This window comes from Dryobates pubescens, chromosome 26 (assembly GCF_014839835.1).
Source record: "Dryobates pubescens isolate bDryPub1 chromosome 26, bDryPub1.pri, whole genome shotgun sequence".
NCBI lineage: Eukaryota > Metazoa > Chordata > Aves > Piciformes > Picidae > Dryobates > Dryobates pubescens.
In genome coordinates this window covers 2394251-2415481 of record NC_071637.1, presented here as the reverse complement: position 1 = coordinate 2415481, position 21231 = coordinate 2394251, and the positions used below count along the sequence as shown (strand labels likewise).

Genomic DNA, 21231 nt, shown 5'->3' with positions numbered 1-21231 from the left:
GGATGATCTTAGAGATCTTTTCCAGCCCAAACAATTCCATGATTCTAGAGAAGGGTGGAGCCAGCAAAGCATTTAGCTTCCTGCATCCTGTGCTCTTGGTACTGCTGTCTGAGGGGAGAGCAGAAAGCTCTGTAGAAAGATGGGAATTTAACTGGCCTGGACTGGCAGAACCATCCTGCAGGGAGCCTTTGTGAGCACAGTGTGGGACAGGGAGTGGGAGAGGGTGGCTGCTGTGTGGAAGCTGCCTGACCCCAGCTGCATTTGCAGTCTCAGCAGATGGGCACCAAACTGGGGGAGTGGATTTTGGCAAACTTCTCTTTCTGATGGGGGCCCTCAGAACCTTTTGGTTACTGGTTTTACTAAGTGTGTTCATGCAACAAGATGGGATCAGAGCAGCTGGTGTGCAGAGAGTGTGAGGGGTGAGTGGGCCTGCTGAAAATTGAGCACTTGCTTGGAGCTTGCAGTAATGGCACCATGTGAATGGTTCCTTAAATGCACTCCTCTGGAGATGAGAGCCAGGGGAAGTACTTGGTCCAGCTCTGGGGCCCCCAGCACAAGAAGGACCTGGAGCTGCTGGAGAGGGTCCAGAGGAGGCCACAGAGATGCTCAGAGGCTGAAGAACCTTCCCTGTGGGGCCAGGCTGGGAGAGTTGAGGCTGTTCAGATTGGAGAAGAGAAGGCTCCAGGGAAACCTTAGAGCAGCTTCCAGTACCTGAAGGGCTCCAGGAGAGCTGGGGAGGGACTCTGGACAAGGGCTGGGAGTGCCAGGATGAGGAACAATGGCTTTGAGCTGGGAGAGGGGAGATTGAGACTGGAGAGGAGGAAGAAATTGTTGAGAGTGAGGCTGGGGAGACTCTGGCACAGGCTGCCCAGGGAGGCTGTGGCTGCCTCCTGCCTGGAGGTGTTCAGGGCCAGGCTGGATGAGGCCTTGAGCAGCCTGTGCTGGTGGGAGGGGTCCCTGCCTATGGCAGGGGCTTGGAACTGGGTGATGGTCGAGGTCCCTTCCCACCCAACCTGATCTGTGAAGGTCCTTGTTCCCCAGGCAGGGCAGGAAGCTGCTGCTGGACAGAAAGGTCTTTGTGCAGCCGAAGGTTGGGACAGGCTCTAGGATACGAAGGTCACTTCTTGTCATCCTGATAAAGGAAACAGTGACCCCCCCCAAACATTCCAAAAGGGGCATGGACTCCAACCTAGTGACCCAAGAGCTCCATGATGACTGCTAAATTTGACTTGATCTTTGTGTCCAGGGTCCCATGAGCCTGTTGTGTCCCCCGGCCCCAGCACTGAAGCGCTGCCGTTTCTCTTCCCAGCCATAGCGACCCAAGCCAGCGTGGAGTTCCGCCGCAAGGGGTCCCAGCTCTCCACAGACACCATGGCCTCCAACCCTGCCTTCGACGCCGCCGAGTTCCCCGACAACTACGAGGCAGGAAGGGCAGAGGCCTGCGGGACGCTCTGCAGGATATTTTGTAGCAAGAAGACCGGGGAGGAGATCTTGCCGGCCTACCTGTCCCGGTACTGACCGCCTGCCCCTTGCTGTGCTGCCCTGGCCTCCTGCTGCAGAGCCCTCTGCTGCTGGCTCAGCCGGCCCTGGCTAGCAGCCGTTGCCTTTCACTTGCTCACCATGCTGGCCTTCATGGGTTTTCTTCCAGTTCCAGTTGAAGGGAAGGGCCCTGAAGTGCCTCCCAGCTGGAAGGAGCTTTGTCTTGTTGATACTTTCCTACCTTTTGGTTTCTTGGGGCCTGTTTTGTTGTGTTTTGTTTTTAACTTGTCACTGAATTTCATGAGGTGGGAGCAGTCCCTGTGCAGCCCTGAGGCTTTGCCCAGGCAGGGCCTTGTGGTGCCTAGCACAAAGCTGGAACGTGCTGGTGGTTTGGGTTTTCCCTCTCTGGACATGCACTAACCTTTCATTATTCTAAACATTTGTCTTCTGAACCCCAGCTGTGTTCAGTTTTGGTCAGAAGAAGTCAATCTTGCCCTTCCCAGTGCACCTTTTTTGCCAGATCTTTGTTACAAAAGGAAGCAGCAAAGGCTGCAGGCAGAGACAGCCTGAAATGATGACTCTCAAACTGTTGGGATGCATTTGTCCCAGATGGCATCAAAGCTTCCTGGGAGTCTGAAGTTTTGTGTTTGTTGCATGTGGTAGTGTTGTACCTGGAGAGTCTGTGTTTCTCTTGCCCAGGCAGTGAGGTTCCCCTGTGTTTGGAAGCCTTTTGAAAGGAACAAAACCAAGAGGATGCAGTAAAGGGGGTAGAAAAGTTGTGTGAAATAAGCTGCCAGAGAAACTCACCACAGGCCTGTGGGTCCTGCCTGCCTGCATTTCTCTCTGGCTATGTTTGGTCTCGTTTTCCTGGTCAATCTGTCCTGTCCTGCTCCCCACCCTGAGAGCTTTCACCTGTTTCTTGTGTTGGGAGTTGAAATCAAGGTCTTGCTCCCACCCTTACCTGGGGGAGCAGTGGGAGTGTGCATGATCCCAGGGGTGTTAGCAGCCAGCTGGGCTATGTTTGCTTGGCTCCCAGTCAGCGTGAGCCAAGCCAGAGGTTTCAGTAAAGCTGTGCTGGCTTTTCACCTGAAATCCAACGTGCTCTGTGGGGGTTTGTACTGTCTGGGCAGCTGGCCTTGCTGCTGCTGAAGTACCTTGAAGGGGATGCTCATGCAAACATTTTCTAGCCCTGATTTGGAAACTTACTGTTTTCTGTAGCAAAGGTCAGGCAGTGGCTGCAGATTCTTGTTGTGTGGGATGCTGCTGCCTTTCATGTGCAAATGATTGAATCTTCTCTCTCTTTGTCAGATTTTACATGCTTTTAATTCAGGGTTTGCAGATAGCAGACTTCGTTTGCCACCCTGTGCTCGCCAGCGTCATCCTGAACTCCCCTCCTCTCTTCTGCTGTGACCTGAAAGGGATTGATGTTGTGGTTCCCTACTTCATCTCGGCTCTGGAGACTATTCTACCTGACAGGTGAATTGCTACTTCCATACCAACAGCAGCAGTGGGGGGAGGTGTTTGTCTGCTGGGGTTTCTGTTGCCCTCGAGTAGTTTTCACTGCAGGAGTTCTGTACTGTGGGCCCCACGGTGTGGCTGTGTTTGGTGGTGACCACAGAGACACTTCATAAGCTCTAATTTCATTGAGTGCAGTTTTCCTTCAAGCAATAACAGTGTGTGAGCTGTCTCCACAGTCCCTGGTGGGCAGCAGTGTTTGCAGCAGTAGGGGAAAGGAGGATTCCCCTCAGGTAGACTGAAAGCCCGCTGATTTTGGAGTGAATTTCACAGGATCAGTGCTGTGCTGTGCTGTGCTGAATTCATTGGAGTAACCTGACACATCATGAAACAGAAAAACTGATTGTTTAGCCTGCTGAAAGTGGAGTTGTTTCTTAAACCAGGAGATAGAACCTGAAGGCTCCTACAAGAAAGCTGGAGAGGGACTCCTGACAAGGGCTGGGAGTGCCAGGACAAGGGACAATGGCTTTGAGCTGGGAGAGGGGAGACTGAGAGTGGAGATAAGGAAGAAGTTCTTTAGAGTGAGGGTGGTGAGAGACTGGCACATGCTGCCCAGGGAGGCTGTGGCTGCCTCCTCCCTGGAGGTGTTCAAGGCCAGGCTGGATGAGGCCTTGAGCAGCTTGTGCTGGTGAGAGGGGTCCCTGCACATGGCAGGGGGTTGGAACTGGGTGAGCTTTAAGGTCCCTTCCAACCCAAAGCATTCTGTGAGTCTGTGAAGCCCTCACTTCTTAGAGCTTTCTGAGCACACTGCTGAGGGCACTACTCTGTAGATGCTGCTTCATCATCTGCTTTGTCTGGGTACTGCATTTCATTCTGCTGTGTTTAAACCTGAGCCACTGTTACTTCTGGATAGGTCTTTTAAGTAGAAAAATTTGCTGGTGGCTCCTGCACAAAGCTGATCATTTGCAAAGCAGTTTGCACTGTGTGCATCAGGCTGCTCTTTGGGGCTGTGGTACTGCTGGGTGGCCTTGAGCAGCACTGAGCTCATGACTGAAAGCCCTGCTTTGAGCATGCAGTGTGTGAGCAATGCTCTCATCAGCTCATTGCTGGTACCTGGGGTACAGAATCCCTAGGCTGAGCTCTTTGTGCTGCTGCTGCTGTTTGAAATGAAAGAAACAGCTGCATGGTGTACTGCAGATCAGGCAGGACCACGGGGTGGCTGTGGGTTTAGGTTTAACTTAATGAAGTTTGGCTCCAGATGCCTGTGCAGAGTGGATTAACTGTGTGGTGCTTTGATTTGCAGAGAACTCTCCAAGTTTAAAATCTATGTAAACCCCACAGAGCTGAGAAGAGCTTCGATTAACATCCTGCTGTCTCTGTTGCCTCTCCCCCATCATTTTGGAACCATAAAGTCTGAGGTAGTAAATGACCACTTTGGCAGTTCCATCTTTGTTTTCCTGGCTGGTTTGGAGTGGGGTTTGGATAACTTGTGGGTTGTACCTGGTGTTCTGTTTAGCACTGTGTCCTAGTGTTGAGCCACCAGCTGCCCAGGGCAAAAGGACAGGAAAGAGTATTTGCCCCTGTTCCAAGGGGTACAGTAAAGATGCTCCAGGCTGATTGGGTGCTTAAACGGAATTTCTGTTTACAAATCTATTCAAAAGGTATTCAGATGAAAGGATTGCATTGATGAACCAGGCTCAGTCCCTCACCTGGGCCTGTCAGGCCAGAGCCCTCCAGAAATCTCCACCCTCCTTAGCCTCAGCAGACCCAAGAGCAGCCGAACCACCCCCCACTAGAGCAGGCCCACTGCAGGCTTCTCCAGGCCTTGTGGCATGGCTGGAAGTTCCCTGGCAGCCAGAAGGCCACCTGCCCCACAGACCATGAGGAAAGAGCCTGTGCCCTGCCTGAGGAGAGAGAGGAGAGTGAGGTATTGGCTGTGCACCTCCCTCAGAGAGGAGTACCAGGAAATGGAAGAGAATGACAGCTTACAACATCCTGGGACATCCTGCCCATACCCTTAGGACTCTCTTTGTGGTTATTCCAATTAACCTTTGATTTCCCTTAACCTGCCAGACACTGGAGCTCCTACAGCAAGTCTGCACAGGTAAGGCTTGCTGTAGGAGCTGCAGCAGTGGATGCTGTGTGCATTCACTGCAGAAGCCAAGAGCACGGAGTGATCTGGGACTGATACTGACAAAAAGGTCTTTTTCCTTCAGGTTGTCCTGGAAGGGAAGTTCAGCAATGATGACAGCTCCATTTATGATAAGCCAGTAACCTTCCTGTCCTTGAAGCTGAGGCTTGTGAATATCCTGATAGGAGCTCTGCAGACGGAAACCGATCCCAACAACACTCAAATGATCCTGGGTCAGTTCAGCTTTTGGTTAGCTGTGTTCCACAAGTGTCTGCCTTAATCTGGCCTGGGATGATGTGTGGTGCTGGCAATGTGTTGCTTTGCCATAAGGAAGATGAAATTCCTGGGGGCTTGTCACCTGTGTGGCCTTGAAAAGCCTCACATGAGAGCACTTGGAGCTTCAGCTTTCTCAGTGCTGTGCTTGGGGCGCTGATGGAAAACGAAGCACAGCAAGTGAGAGGCTGTGGATAACTCCCAGGCTGTGGATAACTCTTGATGTGTCCCACCTCAGATTATGAACTGACCTCCTGCTTTAGGAAGCTGAGTTCATGTTTAGTCAAAGCTGTTGTTAATTTTTTCTGCAAAGCCACAGAGTCTCAATGGTGCAAAATTCTTAAAGGTAACCTCAGCTTTTCAATTTAGCACATTCTGAAGGGAGGAAAGAAGGCCACAATGATGAGCCAAGAGTTGGAGCACCTCTGCTGTGAGCACAGGCTGAGGGAGCTGGGGGTGTTCAGCCTGGAGAAGAGAAGGCTCCAGGGGGACCTTAGAGCTGTCTTCCAATAGCTGAAGGGATCCTACAGGGTGTCTAGAGACAGGGCAAGGGGGGGAATGGGTTGAAGATGAGGGAGAGCAGGGTTGGACTGGAGCTGAGGAAGAAGTTCTTCAGTACAAGGGTGGTGAAATTCTGGCATGGGTTGCCCAGGGAGGCTGTGGATGTCTCCTTCCTGGAGGTGTTCAAGGCCAGGCTGGATGAGGCCTTGAGCAATCAAGTCTAGCTGAGAGATGTCCCTGCCTCTGGCAGGGAGGTTGGATTAGGTGAGCTCTGAGATCCCTTCCAATCTGAGCCCTTCTGTGATTCTATGAAAAGGAGGAATTGCAGCCCCTTGGTGAAACCAAAATGCCTCTGAGCTGAGGAAGTGGAAAACTTATGGTCCAAGCATTTTTCAAGTAGCTGAAGGCAGTCAGTGCCAGCTCGCTGCAGCTGGCTGAGCCTCAGGCAGCTCCAGTGACTGCTGAAACTTTAATGGCTCTTCTAAACCTGGATGGCCGTGCTGTGTGTTAGACCTCCAGGGCTGCTTTGGAGCTCTTAGCAGTCAGTGCTCTGCTGCAGTCTTTGGTGACCTCTCTGTGTCTGGTTCTGCAGGTGCAATGCTGAACATCGTCCAGGATTCAGCACTGCTGGAAGCCATTGGCTGCCAGATGGAAACGGTGAGTGCCAGCTCAGGCCCCGGCGAGCATCCTGAGGCGTGGGCAGCTTTTTGTCTGTGTCTGAGGCCATCCTCTGGTGCAGGGAGCTGAGCTCTGCAGCCCTCTCACAGCTCAAACCCCCTTTGCCCTTGCAGAACGGCGGTGAGAGCCACCTGCTGAAGAGCCACAGCCGCACCAACAGCGGCATCAGCACCGCGAGCGGCGGCAGCACCGAGCCCACCACACCCGACAGCGAGAGGCCAGCACAGGCCCTGCTCAGGGACTATGGTAAGGACAGCTCTGGACAAAGCCTGCCCTGCTGTGCCAGGCTGGGCTCACACCTGCCTGTAGGGGTGCAGAGCCCCTTCGGTCACCGCCAGCCTGTGCTTGGATGTGCCCTTCGGCTGTGGGGGCTTGGAGCACGCTCAGGGCTCTGCTTACTTGAGAAGGCAGAGAGGAAAAGCTTAGGGGAAAGGTGTCTGCAGCTGCTCTGGTACTTGTTGTTTCAAGAGGCAAAGCTCTCATGAACAATAATCACAGAGTCACAGAACTGTTGGGGTTGGAAAACCCCTCTAAGATCATCCAGTCCAGCCTTCAACCCAGCACCACCGAGGCCCCAGGTGCCATGGCCACACATTTCTGGAATGTGTGTCCCCCTCCAGGCATGGGGACTCCAGCACCTTCCTGTGCAGCCTGTTCCAATCCCTGACCACTCTTATAGGGAAGAAATCTTTCCCAATATCCAACCCAAACCTCACCTGGTGCAGCTTGAGGCCTTTCCCTCTTGTCCTATCACTCCTTCTTTGGGTGAGACGACAAATCCCCACCTGGCTCCAACCTCCTTTCAGGGAGTTGGAGAGAGAGCCAGAAGGTCTCCCCTCAGCCTCCTCCTCTCCAGACTAAACTCCCTCAGTTGCTCCTCACCAGCCATGTTCTCCAGACCCTTCCCCAGCTTTGTTGCCCTTCTCTGAACCTGCTACAGCCCTCAATGTCCTTCTTGGAGTGAGAGGCCCAAAACTGAACCCAGGACTTGAGGTGTCCTCACCAGGGCCCAGTCCAGGGGCACCATCACTGCCCTGCTCCTGCTGAGCCAGGCCAGGTTGCTTGTAGACACTAGATGAGTTAACCAAGTTGGGATGCTCATCTGGGACATTGGTGGAATGTCCTCATCTTCTCCAGACCTGGCTTGGATAGGGGCCAGTGACAATTCCTTCCCTTCCCCAGGACACAAGAGTGTCAGGTGCATGATGAGCACCTCTGACATGGGACACAGCAAGTGTCAGCTGGTTCATTTTGGTGGCATTCCAAATGCTTCCCTGACATTTGCAGCACCTCTTCTTAAACTTCATTTCAAGTGCATTTGGGGGACTCCTGTTTCCCCTGAGGAAGGGAGCAGAATGCTTGTGATGTGTTATTTGTTATAACAAGAATCTAGTCATTAACTGCAGTTTGCTGTGTCTTGCACTGTGCATTTCTGAGCCTCTGATGAAATCCATGTACTCCTGGAGCTGCCTGATGTTGAGATCCTGCAGTTCCATTTGCTGCTTTAGTCTTCATCAGTTCAGCTGCTGCTGCCCCAGTGACTGTGAGGACAGCTCACCTCTGGTCTGCTGCAGCAGAGGCTGGCAGGTCTGCTCTCACCAACCACACATCTGTGAGGGTTTATCTCTAGGTCTGTGACTAAGGAAAGAGATTGGCAGGGAAGATTTTAGTACCCTGGGGTTCCAGATGAACATGCTGGTGCCTGCCCTACAGGATTTGTTTGCTTGTAATGATGAAAGTGGTGATTGCCAGCATACCACTTGAGTTGCAATTAATCCCTATGGGTGTTCATTGAGAAGTGCTGGTGAAAATATCCACTCAGGAGGCTGCAGAAAGCATTTCATACATGTGTTACTGGCCTTCGAACCATGGCATCACTTCAGATCTATTTTAATGATAATACAATGACTCTATTGGATGTTTAACATTTGCTGGGTACAGAAGGCAAGGCTGTGAGAAATGTGTGAGGAAGATTTCTGTGTTTCTGCTTCAAACAAGAGAAAATTGAGAACAGGATGGTCTGGGGCTTCTGCTGAACTGCAGCAGAATCTGCTGCTGGTGGAACACTGCCCTTAGCTCTTGGTTGTAGATGGTGATGTCAGTTTGGGGAAGGTCAGCCCTCAGCTGCCATAGCTCTCATGTCTCTCCCTAGCCACTCACCTAGCAGGTTTGTTTCTGAGATCCCTTTGCCTCCCTCAGTTCTGACACAGTATTGCTGTTCCTGATGTTTTGAAGTGAGAACTGGTGATGCCACATACATTTTCTGTCTTTCATTTTGAGCTGGAGGTTCAGGGAGCATTAAGGTCTAGGAATAATTAGCCCCTTTTCCTCCAGCAGTGATTCTTTCATTGTGTTTGTCTAACCACTACAACTTTGGTTAAATACCAGGATTGCAGGATAAAGGATAGGCAAAAGGTACTGCCCTGTGAAGGTACTGCCCTCCTAGTTCAGTGCTGATGCCCAGCTCTACAAGCACTAAAGTCTGATGTACTTCACTGTTTGTATTTCTGAGGCTACAGGGCATCAGTTGAAGTCCAGCAGCAGTAAAGCCTGAGGCTGGCTGCTGTGCTGCTGCAGAGCAGCAGGGGGCTGGGGTTGTCCAACTGCCTTGTGCAGGAAATCAACCTGAGTGTGTTTGTGCAGCGTCTGCTGTGCCCCTGCAGGGGGCCTGGCCCCACTTGCAGCGGGCAGTGCAGGTTGGTGTGCTGTGTGTGATGTGGCTGCTTTGCCTCCTGCTGTGCTTTGCTGGTTGTCACTAACCCGTGGTTGTTTTCCCTCCCCATGGTGTGCTCTGGGGTTATATCCTAGCTCTTCATACAGATACAGCTGCTGGCCTGCTGATACGCAGCATTCACCTGGTCACCCAGAGACTCAACTCACAGTGGAGGCAGGACATGAGTATCTCCCTGGCTGCACTGGAGCTTCTGTCTGGACTGGCAAAGGTGAGAGGTGAAGTTTTGTGGGCACTGGCCTCTTCTCAAAGGATGATTATAGCCCTGTGTAGGGGAAAGGCACACCACCAACCAGACATCTGAGTTAGTCAGCACAAGTTCACACAGTCACAGAACATCAGGGGTTGGAAGGGACCTCCAAAGATCACTGAGTCCAGCCCCCTGCCAGAGCAGCATCACTCAGGGCAGGGCACACAGAACACATCCAGGTGGGGTTGGAAAGTCTCCAGAGCAGGAGACTCCACAACCTCTCTGGGCAGCCTGCTCCAGGCTCCAGCACCCTCACAGGGACAAAGTTTTCCCTTCTCTTCCCCTGGCACCTCCTCTGCTCCAGCTTGCCACCAGTGCCCCTTGTGCTGTCCTTGGCCATCCCTGAGCAGAGTCTGGCTCCATCCTCCGAACACTGCCCTGCACATCTTCATGAGCAGTAGCTCTGGTTGGGCACCAGAAAGAAGAGCACTGCTGCTGTGCTTCCCCTCCTGCTGTCAGTCTCCAGTGCTGTGTGCCCTGGCAGTGCTGGGGGCTGGCAGGGGAGCTCAGGTGGCTGCTTCAGAGAGCTGTGGCTGTGCTGCACGATGCTGGCTGGCTTTGTTGAGCTGGCTGGCTGGCTCCTAACCTTCCTCCTGGATTCCCACATGCCAGGCTTTGGGGTTTGTTTGCTTTGCACCACGGGGGATGCATCTGTCATGCTGAGTTGCACCTTGGGGAAAAACCCAACAAACAGCTGCTAAGCTTCCAGTGGCAATCTGGGGGCCTGGGCCATTGGTTCCCAGCCCCAGTGTTAACATCTTGCATCCTTTTGCTTGCCTGGGTGGCTGCTCTGTGTTCACTGTGCAACCAGAGGGAGGAAGAAGAGAGATTGCTGCTGTTGGCTGGCAGATTGCAAACATGCCAGGGTATTAAATAACTCAAGTGCCCTTTCTGCAGGCAATGTGCCTGCTTTTCCACTTCCTCTCATCTTGAGAATAGTTTTCTGAGCTTAGGAAGTGACCCCACATTTCTGACCTGGGGGTGTCACCTTCTTTAGAGCTTTGTCAGCAGACAGTTCCCTTGATCCAACAGCAGATAACTGGGCTAAAGCTACCAGATAGGGGGAAGGGGGCTGTTATTGTTGAGAAGCAAAATGCCCTCTTCTGCTTGAGGGCTCTTGTTCCCAAAGCTGGACTCGATGATGTTTGCTAGCTGGAGTCCAGGGTATTTTACAGCAGCCACAATGACCTGTCCTGACAGTTCAGCACTTCTGCCACATTCCCCCAGGAGCCTGACAGATCTCTGCAATATGCCTCTCAGGCAGTTTTGGAGCCTGGAGTCAGCACTGAGCCATGCTGGACTGGGTGTTTGGTCTACTTCTGCAGTGTGAGCTGAGGGATCCATTGGGAAAGGTTCTTCAGTGAGTTTGTGTGGGATTATTTGGTCTCAGAGAGCATCCTACACCACCAGGGCTTCTGGCAGCTCATGTGGTTAAGCCAGGGTTTGATTTTGGGGTGGTTGTTAGAGGGTTGTTTTGTTCTTTTTTTGCCTTGCAGTGAGATGGGGATGAGAAAATAGATGATCTTTCCAGGTGCCACCAGAGGCTAATAGTAAATGTTGTAGCCTGTATAACTGCTATGCAACAGTAGCTCCTCTGGGGCATCCTGGCTGTGTTTACCCTTTGGCACAAAGAGGCTGGGAGGAGATCCCTGCAGAACAGCAGAGCAGAGGATCAGTTCTCTTGTGCCTCTGGAGGTGACAAGTCCCCAAACTCTTCTCAGGTTAGGGGCTAACCTGTCTGGTGTCCCTTCAGCACCAGGCTGTGGGTGGGACTTGGTAAATTTAAGCCCCCTGTTTCCTGCATGCATGCTGATTCACCAACCTGCTTGCCAGAAGCTCATCTTGAGGGGAATGCTGCTTCCCCCTCCCCACCCTCCTGTGTAGTACAGCTGCCTGGCTCTGGCATTGTCACCTGCAAGACCATCCACAGGGATGAGAGAAAGGAAAGCTTTGTGTGTCAGGGGCAGTTGCTGTAGAGTAGAAAACCCCAGGTTCAACTTGGCTGTTCCTGTGGCAAGTCACAGACTGGAGGAAAAAAGAGAAGAGCAATCCAGTTCTTGGGTCAGTTTTATGCTGTAGGACCTCACCCCTGGGTGCAGGAGGCCCTTCACTGGCCCTCAGGCTGGAGCCTCACTCCCTGGAGGCTGAGAGGCTTCTGCAGTGTGTTTTGGGCTGTTTTGCCAATCTGCTTGCTTGAGGAGGAGTTTTTGGTGCCTTTTCACTGGTGGAAGTTCCTGTGCTGACAGAATGTCAGGGGGAGAGCTCTGTGAGCAGAGCAGAGCCCTGGGGCAGTGACCTGGCAGCGAGGGGGCTCCCGAGGTGCACAATGTGTTGCTGTAGCTACAGGAGAGACATTTGCTGAAAACCTCAGTGTCAAACACCAGTTTCTTCAGCCTGCTATTAATTTCTTCTCAAACCATCTTGGTACCACTTTTGCTGTTGGAGCCAAGCCATGCAGTGTGGTGGCAGCTCAGTGCAGCATTTCTTTAAGTTTCAATGTCCACCACTGTTGGATCACAGAATGAGAGAGTGGTAAGGCTTGGAAGGGATCTCTGGAGATCATTGAGTCCAACCCCTCTGCCAGAGCAGGGTCACCCACAGCAGGGTGCACAGGATGGGTTTGCAGTGGCTCCAGAGATGGAGACCACCTCCTCTCTGTTTAGCTGGAACTTGCCACGTTGAAGTTTGTGCCCTCGTCCTGTCACTGGGCACCCCTGGGGAAGATCTTTGCAGCCACAGCTGTTGAGCGGCAGTCACAAGAGCTTGCCCTGTGTAATGGTTTAGGGCAGGGGCTGGGCTGCCTGCTCCCCCAGCACAAGAGTGAGGGGAAGGGGGACACAATGCAGGGCTGAGATAGAGGTAAGACTTTAGTGTAAGATAGGATAAGCACAACGTGTGATCCCCTTAGCTAATCATCAGTCTCATTAGACACCGAGTGACTGCCCTAGCTCAGCCCTGCAGGAGGGCCCTCCCCGGGGGCACCGAGGGGCTGTGCTCAGCCCTGCAGGAGGGCCCTCCCCGGGGGCACCGAGGGGCTGTGCTCAGCCCTGCAGGAGGGCCCTGCCCGGGGGCACCGAGGGGCTGCGCTCAGCCCTGCAGGACCCTCCCCAGGGGCACCGAGGGGCTGCGCTCAGCCCTGCAGGGCCCTCCCCGGGGGCACCGAGGGGCTGCGCTCAGCCCTGCAGGACCCTCCCCAGGGGCACCGAGGGGCTGCGCTCAGCCCTGCAGGAGGGCCCTCCCCGGGGGCACCGAGGGGCTGTGCTCAGCCCTGCAGGACCCTCCCCAGGGGCGCCGAGGGGCTGCGCTCAGCCCTGCAGGAGGGCCCTCCCCGGGGGCACCGAGGGGCTGCGCTCAGCCCTGCAGGACCCTCCCCAGGGGCGCCGAGGGGCTGCGCTCAGCCCTGCAGGGCCCTCCCCGGGGGCACCGAGGGGCTGCGCTCAGCCCTGCAGGGCCCTCCCCGGGGGCACCGAGGGGCTGCGCTCAGCCCTGCAGGAGGGCCCTCCCCGGGGGCACCGAGGGGCTGCGCTCAGCCCTTCAGGAGGGCCCTCCCCGGGGGCGCCGAGGGGCTGTGCTCAGCCCTGCAGGAGGGCCCTCCCCGGGGGCGCCGAGGGGCTGCACTCAGCCCTGCAGGACCCTCCCCGGGGGCACCGAGGGGCTGCGCTCAGCCCTGCAGGACCCTCCCCGGGGGCACCGAGGGGCTGCGCTTAGCCCTGCAGGAGGGCCCTCCCCGGGGGCACCGAGGGGCTGTGCTCAGCCCTGCAGGAGGGCCCTCCCCGGGGGCACCGAGGGGCTGTGCTCAGCCCTGCAGGACCCTCCCCAGGGGCACCGAGGGGCTGCGCTCAGCCCTGCAGGACCCTCCCCAGGGGCACTGAGGGGCTGCGCTCAGCCCTGCAGGACCCTCCCCAGGGGCGCTGAGGGGCTGTGTGCCGTTGCAGGTGCGGGTGCTGGTGGAGAGCGCGGACCGGCAGCGCGCCATCAGCTCCGTCTGCAGCTACATCGTCTACCAGTGCAGCCGCCCCGCGCCGCTGCACTCCCGCGACCTGCACTCCATGATCGTCGCTGCCTTCCAGTGCCTCTGCGTCTGGCTCACCGAGCACCCCGACATGCTGGACGAGAAGGTGAGGGCCACAGCCCCCTCTGCACGCCTCACTGCTCCCTCTGGGCATGACACACGTGGGCTGGGCTGGGCTGGAAGGGACCCCCAAAAGGCATCCAGTCCAACCCCCTGCAGCCAGCAGGGACTGGATTAGGCTGCCCAGAGTCCTCTCCAGCCTCACCTGGAATAGCTCCAGGCATGGAGCCTCAACCACCTCCCTGGGCAACCTGCTGCAGTGTTCCAGCAGCCTCCTGCGGCAGAACTTGTTCCTCACATCCAATCTCAATCTGCTCTGCTGTGCTCTGAAGCCATTGCCCCTGGGCCTGTCCCTGCAGGCCTTTGGGAACAGTCCCTCTGCAGCCTTCTTGTAGCCACATCAGGTACTGGGAGACAGCTCTAAGGGCTCCCTGGAGCCTTCTCCTCTCCAGGCTGAACAGCCCCAGCTCCCTCAGCCTGTTCTCATAGCAGAGGTGCTCCAGCCCCCTGAGCATTTTTGTGGCCTCTTCTGGCCCCATTCCATCAGCTCCAGGTCCTTCCTGTGTTGAGGGCTCCATACCTGGATGCAGTGCTCCAGGGGAGGTCTCCCTAGAGCAGAGGGGCAAGATCCCATCTCTCTCCATCTCTGGCCACACTGTTTCATGCAGCCTGGGGTGCCATTGGCCTCTGGGCTGCAAGCTCACACTGCCTACCATGCTGTGGTGGATTTCACTGCTGGGGTCCTGGTGGGTGAGAAGCTGGACATGAGCCAGCAATGGGCACTTGCAGCCCAGAAGGCAGCCTGGGCTGCATCCAGAGCAGCATGGCCACAGATGGAGAGAGGGGATCCTGCCCCTCTCCTCTGGGGAGACCTCACCTGCAGTGCTGTGTCCAGCTCTGTTTCAGAAGCCTGCTGGGGATGTCACAATCAGTTTCAGTGCAAACCAGTTCTCAATTGTGGTTTTAGCTTGAAAATTAGCTTTCATAGTTCTAAGAAAATCTTGGTCTTAGTGAAACTGGAGAAAGAGAGAAGGACAAAGCAAACAGCTGAAAAACCAGAATCTGGAAATAGCAATCTGGCAGTAACTGATGTAGTACAGCTGCTGCTGCAGGCACACTTCACTAAGCCACATTTCCTCTAAAAGCCACACCTCATCTCAGCTCTGACCTGACCAAAGTGGCTTCTAGACTTCACACAGCCCCCTTGCTGCTCATAGTGACAGTCATGATTGGTTCCACCAAGAAAAGAGATTTCTAGAAACCAAGCAAAGCATCCCTCAGTCCAAGTGTGTGGTGACACAATGGAGGGAAGGGATCCATCCAGAGGGACCATGTCTGGGCTGCATCAAAAGGAGGGGATTCTGCCCCTCTGCCTCTGCTCAGACCCCACCTGCAGCACTGCCTCCAGTTCTGGGGCCCCCAGCACAAGAACCACCTGGAGCTGCTAGAGAGGGTCCACAGGAGGCCAGATGATGAGCAGAGGGCTGGAGAGAGTTGGGGCTGTTGAGCCTGGAGAAGAGAAGGCTTCAGGGAGACCTCAGAGCTGCATTTCAATATCTGCAGGAGGGCTGGGGAGGGACTGTTCAAAGGGGCTGTGGGGATAGGACCAGGGGCAATGGTTTGACACTGGAGCAGGGCAGAGTCAGGTTGGAGCTCAGGAGGAAGTTCTGCACAGGGAGGGTGGTGAGACACTGGCACAGGCTGCTCAGGGAGGTGGTTGAGGCTCCATCCCTGGAGGCATTCAGGATCAGACTTGATGAGGCCCTGGGCAGCCTGCTGTACCTGGAGGTGTCCCTGCTACCTGCAGGGGATTGGACAGGATGCCCTTGGAGGGTCCCTTCCAGCCCAGTGCCATCTGTGAAAGCTGTTGGCAAGTGAAAGATTTGGACCAGGATTTTTTTACATTTTCCAGATGATTTCATTCTTAATATGCTTAGAACTTAATTAGCAGCTCTGCAGAGAGGCTCTGGAGTGCTCCATTTGTTCTCTCTTGGAATACATTTCCATATTTCTGGTTGCACTCTTAGCAGCCCTCTGGGCAGCCCTGTACCTGTGTAATGAAACACACTCTGTGCATTCAGCAGAGCTCTTTCACCCTTTGAATACAAACATGAGCAGAGAGCTATAGATGGAGCAAACACCCTCCCTGCAGCCCAGGTGAGCTCCTCCCACCCTCTCAGAACCATCTCCCACTTTCACCTCTGAGCTCACTTTCATTTTCATCTGGGGTGTATTGCTGTTTCACTGAGCTCTTGGAGACATGGCTCAGGGTTCTCCTGCCTTAGGCTGGTTCCTGTTCTGTTTTAGGACTGTTTAAAAGAGGTCCTGGAGATTGTGGAGCTGGGCATTTCAGGAAGTAAATCCAAAAACAGTGAGCAAGAGGTCAAGTACAAAGGAGATAAAGAGCCAAACCCTGCATCCATGAGAGTGAAGGATGCTGCTGAAGCTACACTAACCTGGTAAGTGCTTTGTCAGAGGGGCATTTGAAAAGCCAGCCAGTAAGCTCCCTCTGGTTTGCCCCCTGGACAGCATTGTCCCATGCCCTGCCTTAGCTGTTCCACAGAAAAACATCCCTGTGATTGCTGTCTGCCCCTCCTGCCCTTGGAGATCAAAGCCCCAGCTCTCTGCAGCCCCTGCCAGCCCCCTCTGCAGACACCCAATGATCTGTTGTTCCATTCCTCCTTTGCCCAGCCTGAGAAGATGTGCCACTGACTGGGAAGCTGGTAGGGGCTGTCTGGTGTGTAACACAGCAGGAGCTGTGAGCTGGTGCAGGATGGGGTCTCCTGCCCACAGCATTGGCCTTGGTTTGAGAGGCTCTGATGGAAAGGCAGCAGCAGATAATGTGAGGGTTAGGGAGGGGAAGCACAGAGAGGAAAACTGAGCTGTGCTCTAGAGGAAGGTCTTTGTTGCAGGGTGGGCAGTGTGGCAGGTGGGGGTGGCTGGGATGAATGTTTTGCAGCAGGCAATAGCTGCTTGCTGTTGTGCTCTGCTTTGCAATCACAGTGTTAGAAACTTCACTGTTAGTCAAAACAAGGGAAAACCAACTGCTCCTTAAACTTGTAGGCAAACCTTGACTGTTGCCCAGCAGTGCCTGCTCTCATTTAGAGAGGTGAAACCACCTGCCCTGAGGATGAAGTGGAGAAGTGTGTGAGGAGGACTCTTGGTCAAGTGGTGTTAGGAGTAAGGTCCTCAGCTTGGCCATCTGATCTTCAGTCTGACCCTGACTCCTTGCTGGCTTCTGCCATAGCAGATTTCAGTTTCTGATATTGTTAGGTAGATCCTGCACAGCTTCAGATGATTTGAATCAGTACTTCTAGGAGCCTCTCAACAACACAGGTGATGTTGGACCACATCTGGAGGCTTTCTCCCAGGGAAGGTTCCATCTGTGGTAGTCCTGCTTGTGTGAGCCTGAGTGTTTCTTAAAGGGTTTTCAGTTAAGGCAAAGTACCTGAAAGGGGCCTGCAAGGAGGCCAGGAAGGGACTTCTGACAAAGGCTTGCAATGACAGAATGAGGGGGAACGGACTGAAGCTTGAGGAAGGCAGATTTAGACTGGGTATAAGGAGTTGTCTGTAATGAGGGTGGGGAGCTACTGGAACAGGCTGCCCAGGGAGCCCCCTCCCTAGAGGTGTTGAAGGCCAGGTTGGATGAGGCCTTGAGCAACCTTGGCTAGGGAAGTGTCCCTACCCATGGCATGGAGTTGGAACTGGAGGATCCTTAAGGTCTCTTCCAAGCCAAAAGATTCTGTGAACTCTTGAGTGGTGCATCTGCCGTGGCTGCCCTGCTTGGTGGTGTGAGAATGGGCTGAGGATGGGTGATTGTCTCCAGGCGCTCATCAGGATGGAGATAAGCTGTGGAAGGGTGCAGCTTTTCACCTGTGATAAAAGGAGGCTCCTTCTGTGGGCAGAGTCCCATGCTGTGTGGTTGTCCTGTGGGTTGCTCTGCTGAAGAGGAGCTGCTGGAAGGGGCCAGGCTTGGCTTGTGGCGACACCAAGGTACAAATGGAGAGCACGAACCAAGGTCTGTGCTTGGGTGGAGCAGTTCATTGTCTGCTGTCCTAACTCTGACCTCTTTTGTGGCTTGCAGTATTATGCAGTTACTTGGAGCATTCCCCTCTCCCAGTGGCCCTGCGTCCCCTTGCAGCCTGGTGAACGAGGCGACGCTGATCCGGTACTCGCGGCTGCCCACCATCAACCAGCACAGCTTCCGCTACTTCGTGCTGGACAACAGCGTCATCCTGGCCATGCTGGAGCAGCCCCTGGGCAACGAGCAGAGTGAGTGCAGCCTCCCCTTCCCCTCTGCCCACAGCTCTGTGTGGAGCTGCAGAGCAAAGGGTCCGTGGCGCAGCTCGGGGCCTTGCCTGTTGTGTGGCCGTGGGGTGGAGCGGGGTCGGGGCTGCGGTGGTGCCGGTGGTTGTCACGCTGCTGATGGTCAGGTGTGTGTCAGCCTGTCCTCATGCAGCTCACACAGCCAGAGAATGCACTGGGCTGGAAGGGACCTCTGGATGTCATCTCCTCCAGCTCCCCTGCAGTGAGCAGGGACATCTGCAGCTGGGGTTGCTCAGAGCCCCATCAAGGCTGATCTTAAATGTTTCCAGGGATGGGGCCTCCTCTGCCTCCCCGGGCAACCTGTTCCACCCCCTTCATAGTGAAGAACTTACTCCTAATGTCCAAAGAATTTACTTCTTCCTAATGTGTCCTAATCTGATCTTTCCCCCAGTCAGATCAGATCCATCCAGCAGCAAGAACTCCCATGGCAGTCAGCTGCAAGAAAGTGCTCACTTTCCATTTTGAAAGCATGCTGCTCATGAGAGTGAAAATAGAGTGTAGTAGGGCCTGGTAGGGATGAGTGCTCAGCAGAGACTTGATGTGGCACCTGTATGCTTGCACACTTGCTTTTGCTTTCTCTAGGTCCCCTGTTAGCCAATGTTTCTGTGGGTACTTTCAGATCAAATTGAGTTAGTGACTCAGGAGCTGTTACAGCTTGGCCCTTGTACCTCCTGTCCCTCAGCCACACCTGATGTGAGGGACTTCTCTCACTGGTCCTTGGCTTTCATAGCTGAGTGGGGCTTGTTCCAGCCTCATGTTTTGGTCAGGAAGAATCTGTATTTTAAAAGGTGTTATCAAATGATGTGATGCTTCAAAGTGAATGACTGCTAGCCCTGTGGGTCTTTGTGTCTTGGCACTGCCTAAGTGTTGATAAGCTCTCCTGTGCTGCCTCAGTTTCAGGCTCATGTGTGTTAGGTGTGCTGCTCTGCCACAGGGAGGTTTGCTTCATCTGGCAGCAAGATGCCAGTCTTGAAAACAGAGCTTGTGCAGAGCTTCATGAAGTGGCTCAGAGAAGTTGTGCTTTCACCTCCCTGATTAGATCCTGCAGCCAGTGCTGGTGCTGGGAGCCATTGCTGCAGGTCCACCCACAGCCAGTGTCTGGCTGAGCTGAGTTCAGGCTGGCTGAGCAGTCCCCATCCTCTGCTGAATGCATTGCTGAGCAACCTGTACAACATTCAGAGTCTCAGATTAGATTATCTTTTCCTGCTGCACACAGCTTGCTTACAGATCCCTTTGAATCCCAAGGCTAGTTGCAGCACTGCAGATCTCCATCAGGTCTCTCTGGAGGCAGTTCACTGAAGTGGATGCTTGTGGGCAGCTGGCTGGACTTGGCTATCAGTGCTGCACCCTGGGGAAGGAGCATCCATGTGCTGGGTACCTGCTGGTGTCAGTTTGTAGTTTATATGCACAAAAGATGTCTGTAAGTCACTTTTAAAAGAACAGCTGCAGAGATGATGGTGATCCCTCTTCTGCAGTGGCTCACAGCAGTGACCTCTTGGGTCTGGAAGGAAGACTGCAGTCCCTGCACTGTTCAAAACACCATTGTGCAAGTGGAAAGGCAGCTCAGGAACCTGCAGACTAACCTTCTGCTCTAAAGGTCATACTGCATTCAGACCAGGACAGTGCACTGGTTTGGGTTGGATGAGACCTTAAAGACCATCCAGTTCCAACCCCCTGCCATGGGCAAGGACACCTCCCACCAGCCCAGGTTGCTCGAGGCCCCATCCAGCCTCCTAGGTATGGGGCAGCCATGACCTCCCTGAGCAAACTGTTGCAGTGCCTGACCACCCTCACAGTGAACAACTTCCTTAAATCTAAGTTAAATCTATCCTCTTCCAGTTTGAAACTGTTACCCCTCATCCTTCACTGCCCAAGAGGCCCTCCCCAGCTTCCCTGTGGCCTCCCTTTAAGCACTGAAAGGCCACAAGAAGGTCTCCCTGGAGTCACTTCTCCTTCAGGACAAACCACCTCAACTCTCTCAGCCTGTTCTCTCAGGGGAGCCTTGAACAAGACAAGGAGGTCTTGAAAACCTGTGCTGCTATTTGTGTGGGACTTGTGCAGGAGGTCATGGAAGTCCCATGGAAGTCCCATGGAAGCTGTCTCCTTGGTCTGCCTGGTCAGACAGGGCCCATGCAATCTTTATTCATTTCCTGGAGGTAGTGTGGAGAGAGATCTGCATGAAGTTGGGTGATGAAACTGAGCTGGCAGCTACTGAGCAGACCACAAAGCAGCTGAGAGGATGGTTTGCTCCTCACCATGCCATGGTGCCCATGCTCCAGTGCAGGGGTTGCAGAGTGCCCTGCTGGCCGTTTCTGATGATGTCTTCTCCTGACCTGTGCTTTGCAGATGACTCCTTCCCCTCGGTCACGGTTTTGATCCGTGGGACATCTGGAAGACTTGCCTGGGCCCAGCAGCTCTGTCTCTTACCAAGAGGAGCCAAAGCAAATCAAAAGGTCTCTGTCAAAGCCTGTAAGAAACCTTTAATTAGAGAAGTTCAGCAGCAGTTGCACTAAAGTGAGCCAGCCCCCCCCAGCTGCTGCTTAGGCATTACTGCTGAGCCACGGGGCCTGGGGCTGTAGGTAGTGTCACACACCTCTGGTGACTCTTTATGGCTTGGGATTAACATTAAATGCAGGCTGTGAAAGTGCTGTGGCCTTCTAGACCTGTTGAAGGGGAGGGGACATTCTCCTTTGTTCCTGAAGGCACCTTCTGGGGCGCTGGGCCACGCACAGCACATTACTGCGGGGGCAGGAGTGCTGGTGCTGGTTTTAGGATGTCAGGCAAAGTCCTTGTAGTGGAGGGAGCTGGAGCTGGAGCTGGGTGTAGAATGAGATGCTGCAGAGAGAACAGCTCTTCTGAGTACAAAGGCCTGTGTGGCAAAGGTGGCTGTAAACTTGCTGTGGAAAAAAAAGTGGTCTAGATGAAGTCTGGAATGGAGCTGGAGAGGAGCAGTGCAACAGAAGCACCCTGAGCTCACTGGAGAGGAAATCTCTTGCACTGTGCAGTGGAGCAGGGCCTGCTGCTGCCAAATCCTGTCTGTGAACTTCCCCAAACCTTCCAACTCTTACTGTAGCCTGCAGTAGTGTCACTGAAGGAGGGCCTGTCAGCCTCAGCTGTCAGGGTCCCATGGGGATGAGGCTGCTCTGCAGAGAGCCTTTGGTTGGACACTGCATGATGCCTTTGGAGCTGAGCCACTCTGCCAAGCAGTGCCAGCCCAGGTGTGCTCATGGCCTGGCTGCTGACCTCCTCCCCAGCCTTAAGGGAACCCTTTCAGCTTGGAGGCATTCTGTAACTTGAAGGTTTTGGCCCTTTTGTCATGAAGTTGGTAGGAAATG

The 21231-nt window shown here is 54.2% G+C and overlaps 1 protein-coding gene across 4 annotated transcripts in view; it reads left to right on the top strand.

The window, feature by feature from the left end:
- RALGAPB (Ral GTPase activating protein non-catalytic subunit beta) overlaps positions 1–21231 on the top strand; it is a 67078-nt gene that overhangs the window by 29224 nt on the left and 16623 nt on the right. For 2 of the 4 annotated variants that reach the window (XM_054173437.1, XM_054173435.1), the window contains 11 exons: positions 1310–1511; positions 2788–2955; positions 4238–4352; positions 5151–5298; positions 6432–6496; positions 6631–6763; positions 9338–9459; positions 13434–13616; positions 15878–16029; positions 17655–17842; positions 20243–20349. In XM_054173437.1, the coding sequence (XP_054029412.1) occupies positions 1310–1511; positions 2788–2955; positions 4238–4352; positions 5151–5298; positions 6432–6496; positions 6631–6763; positions 9338–9459; positions 13434–13616; positions 15878–16029; positions 17655–17842; positions 20243–20349 (1583 nt within the window). Of the gene's footprint in view, positions 1–1309; positions 1512–2787; positions 2956–4237; positions 4353–5150; positions 5299–6431; positions 6497–6630; positions 6764–9325; positions 9460–13433; positions 13617–15877; positions 16030–17654; positions 17843–20242; positions 20350–21231 lie in introns of all 4 variants that reach the window. The other 2 variants (XM_054173436.1, XM_054173434.1) reach the window with 1 other exon arrangement.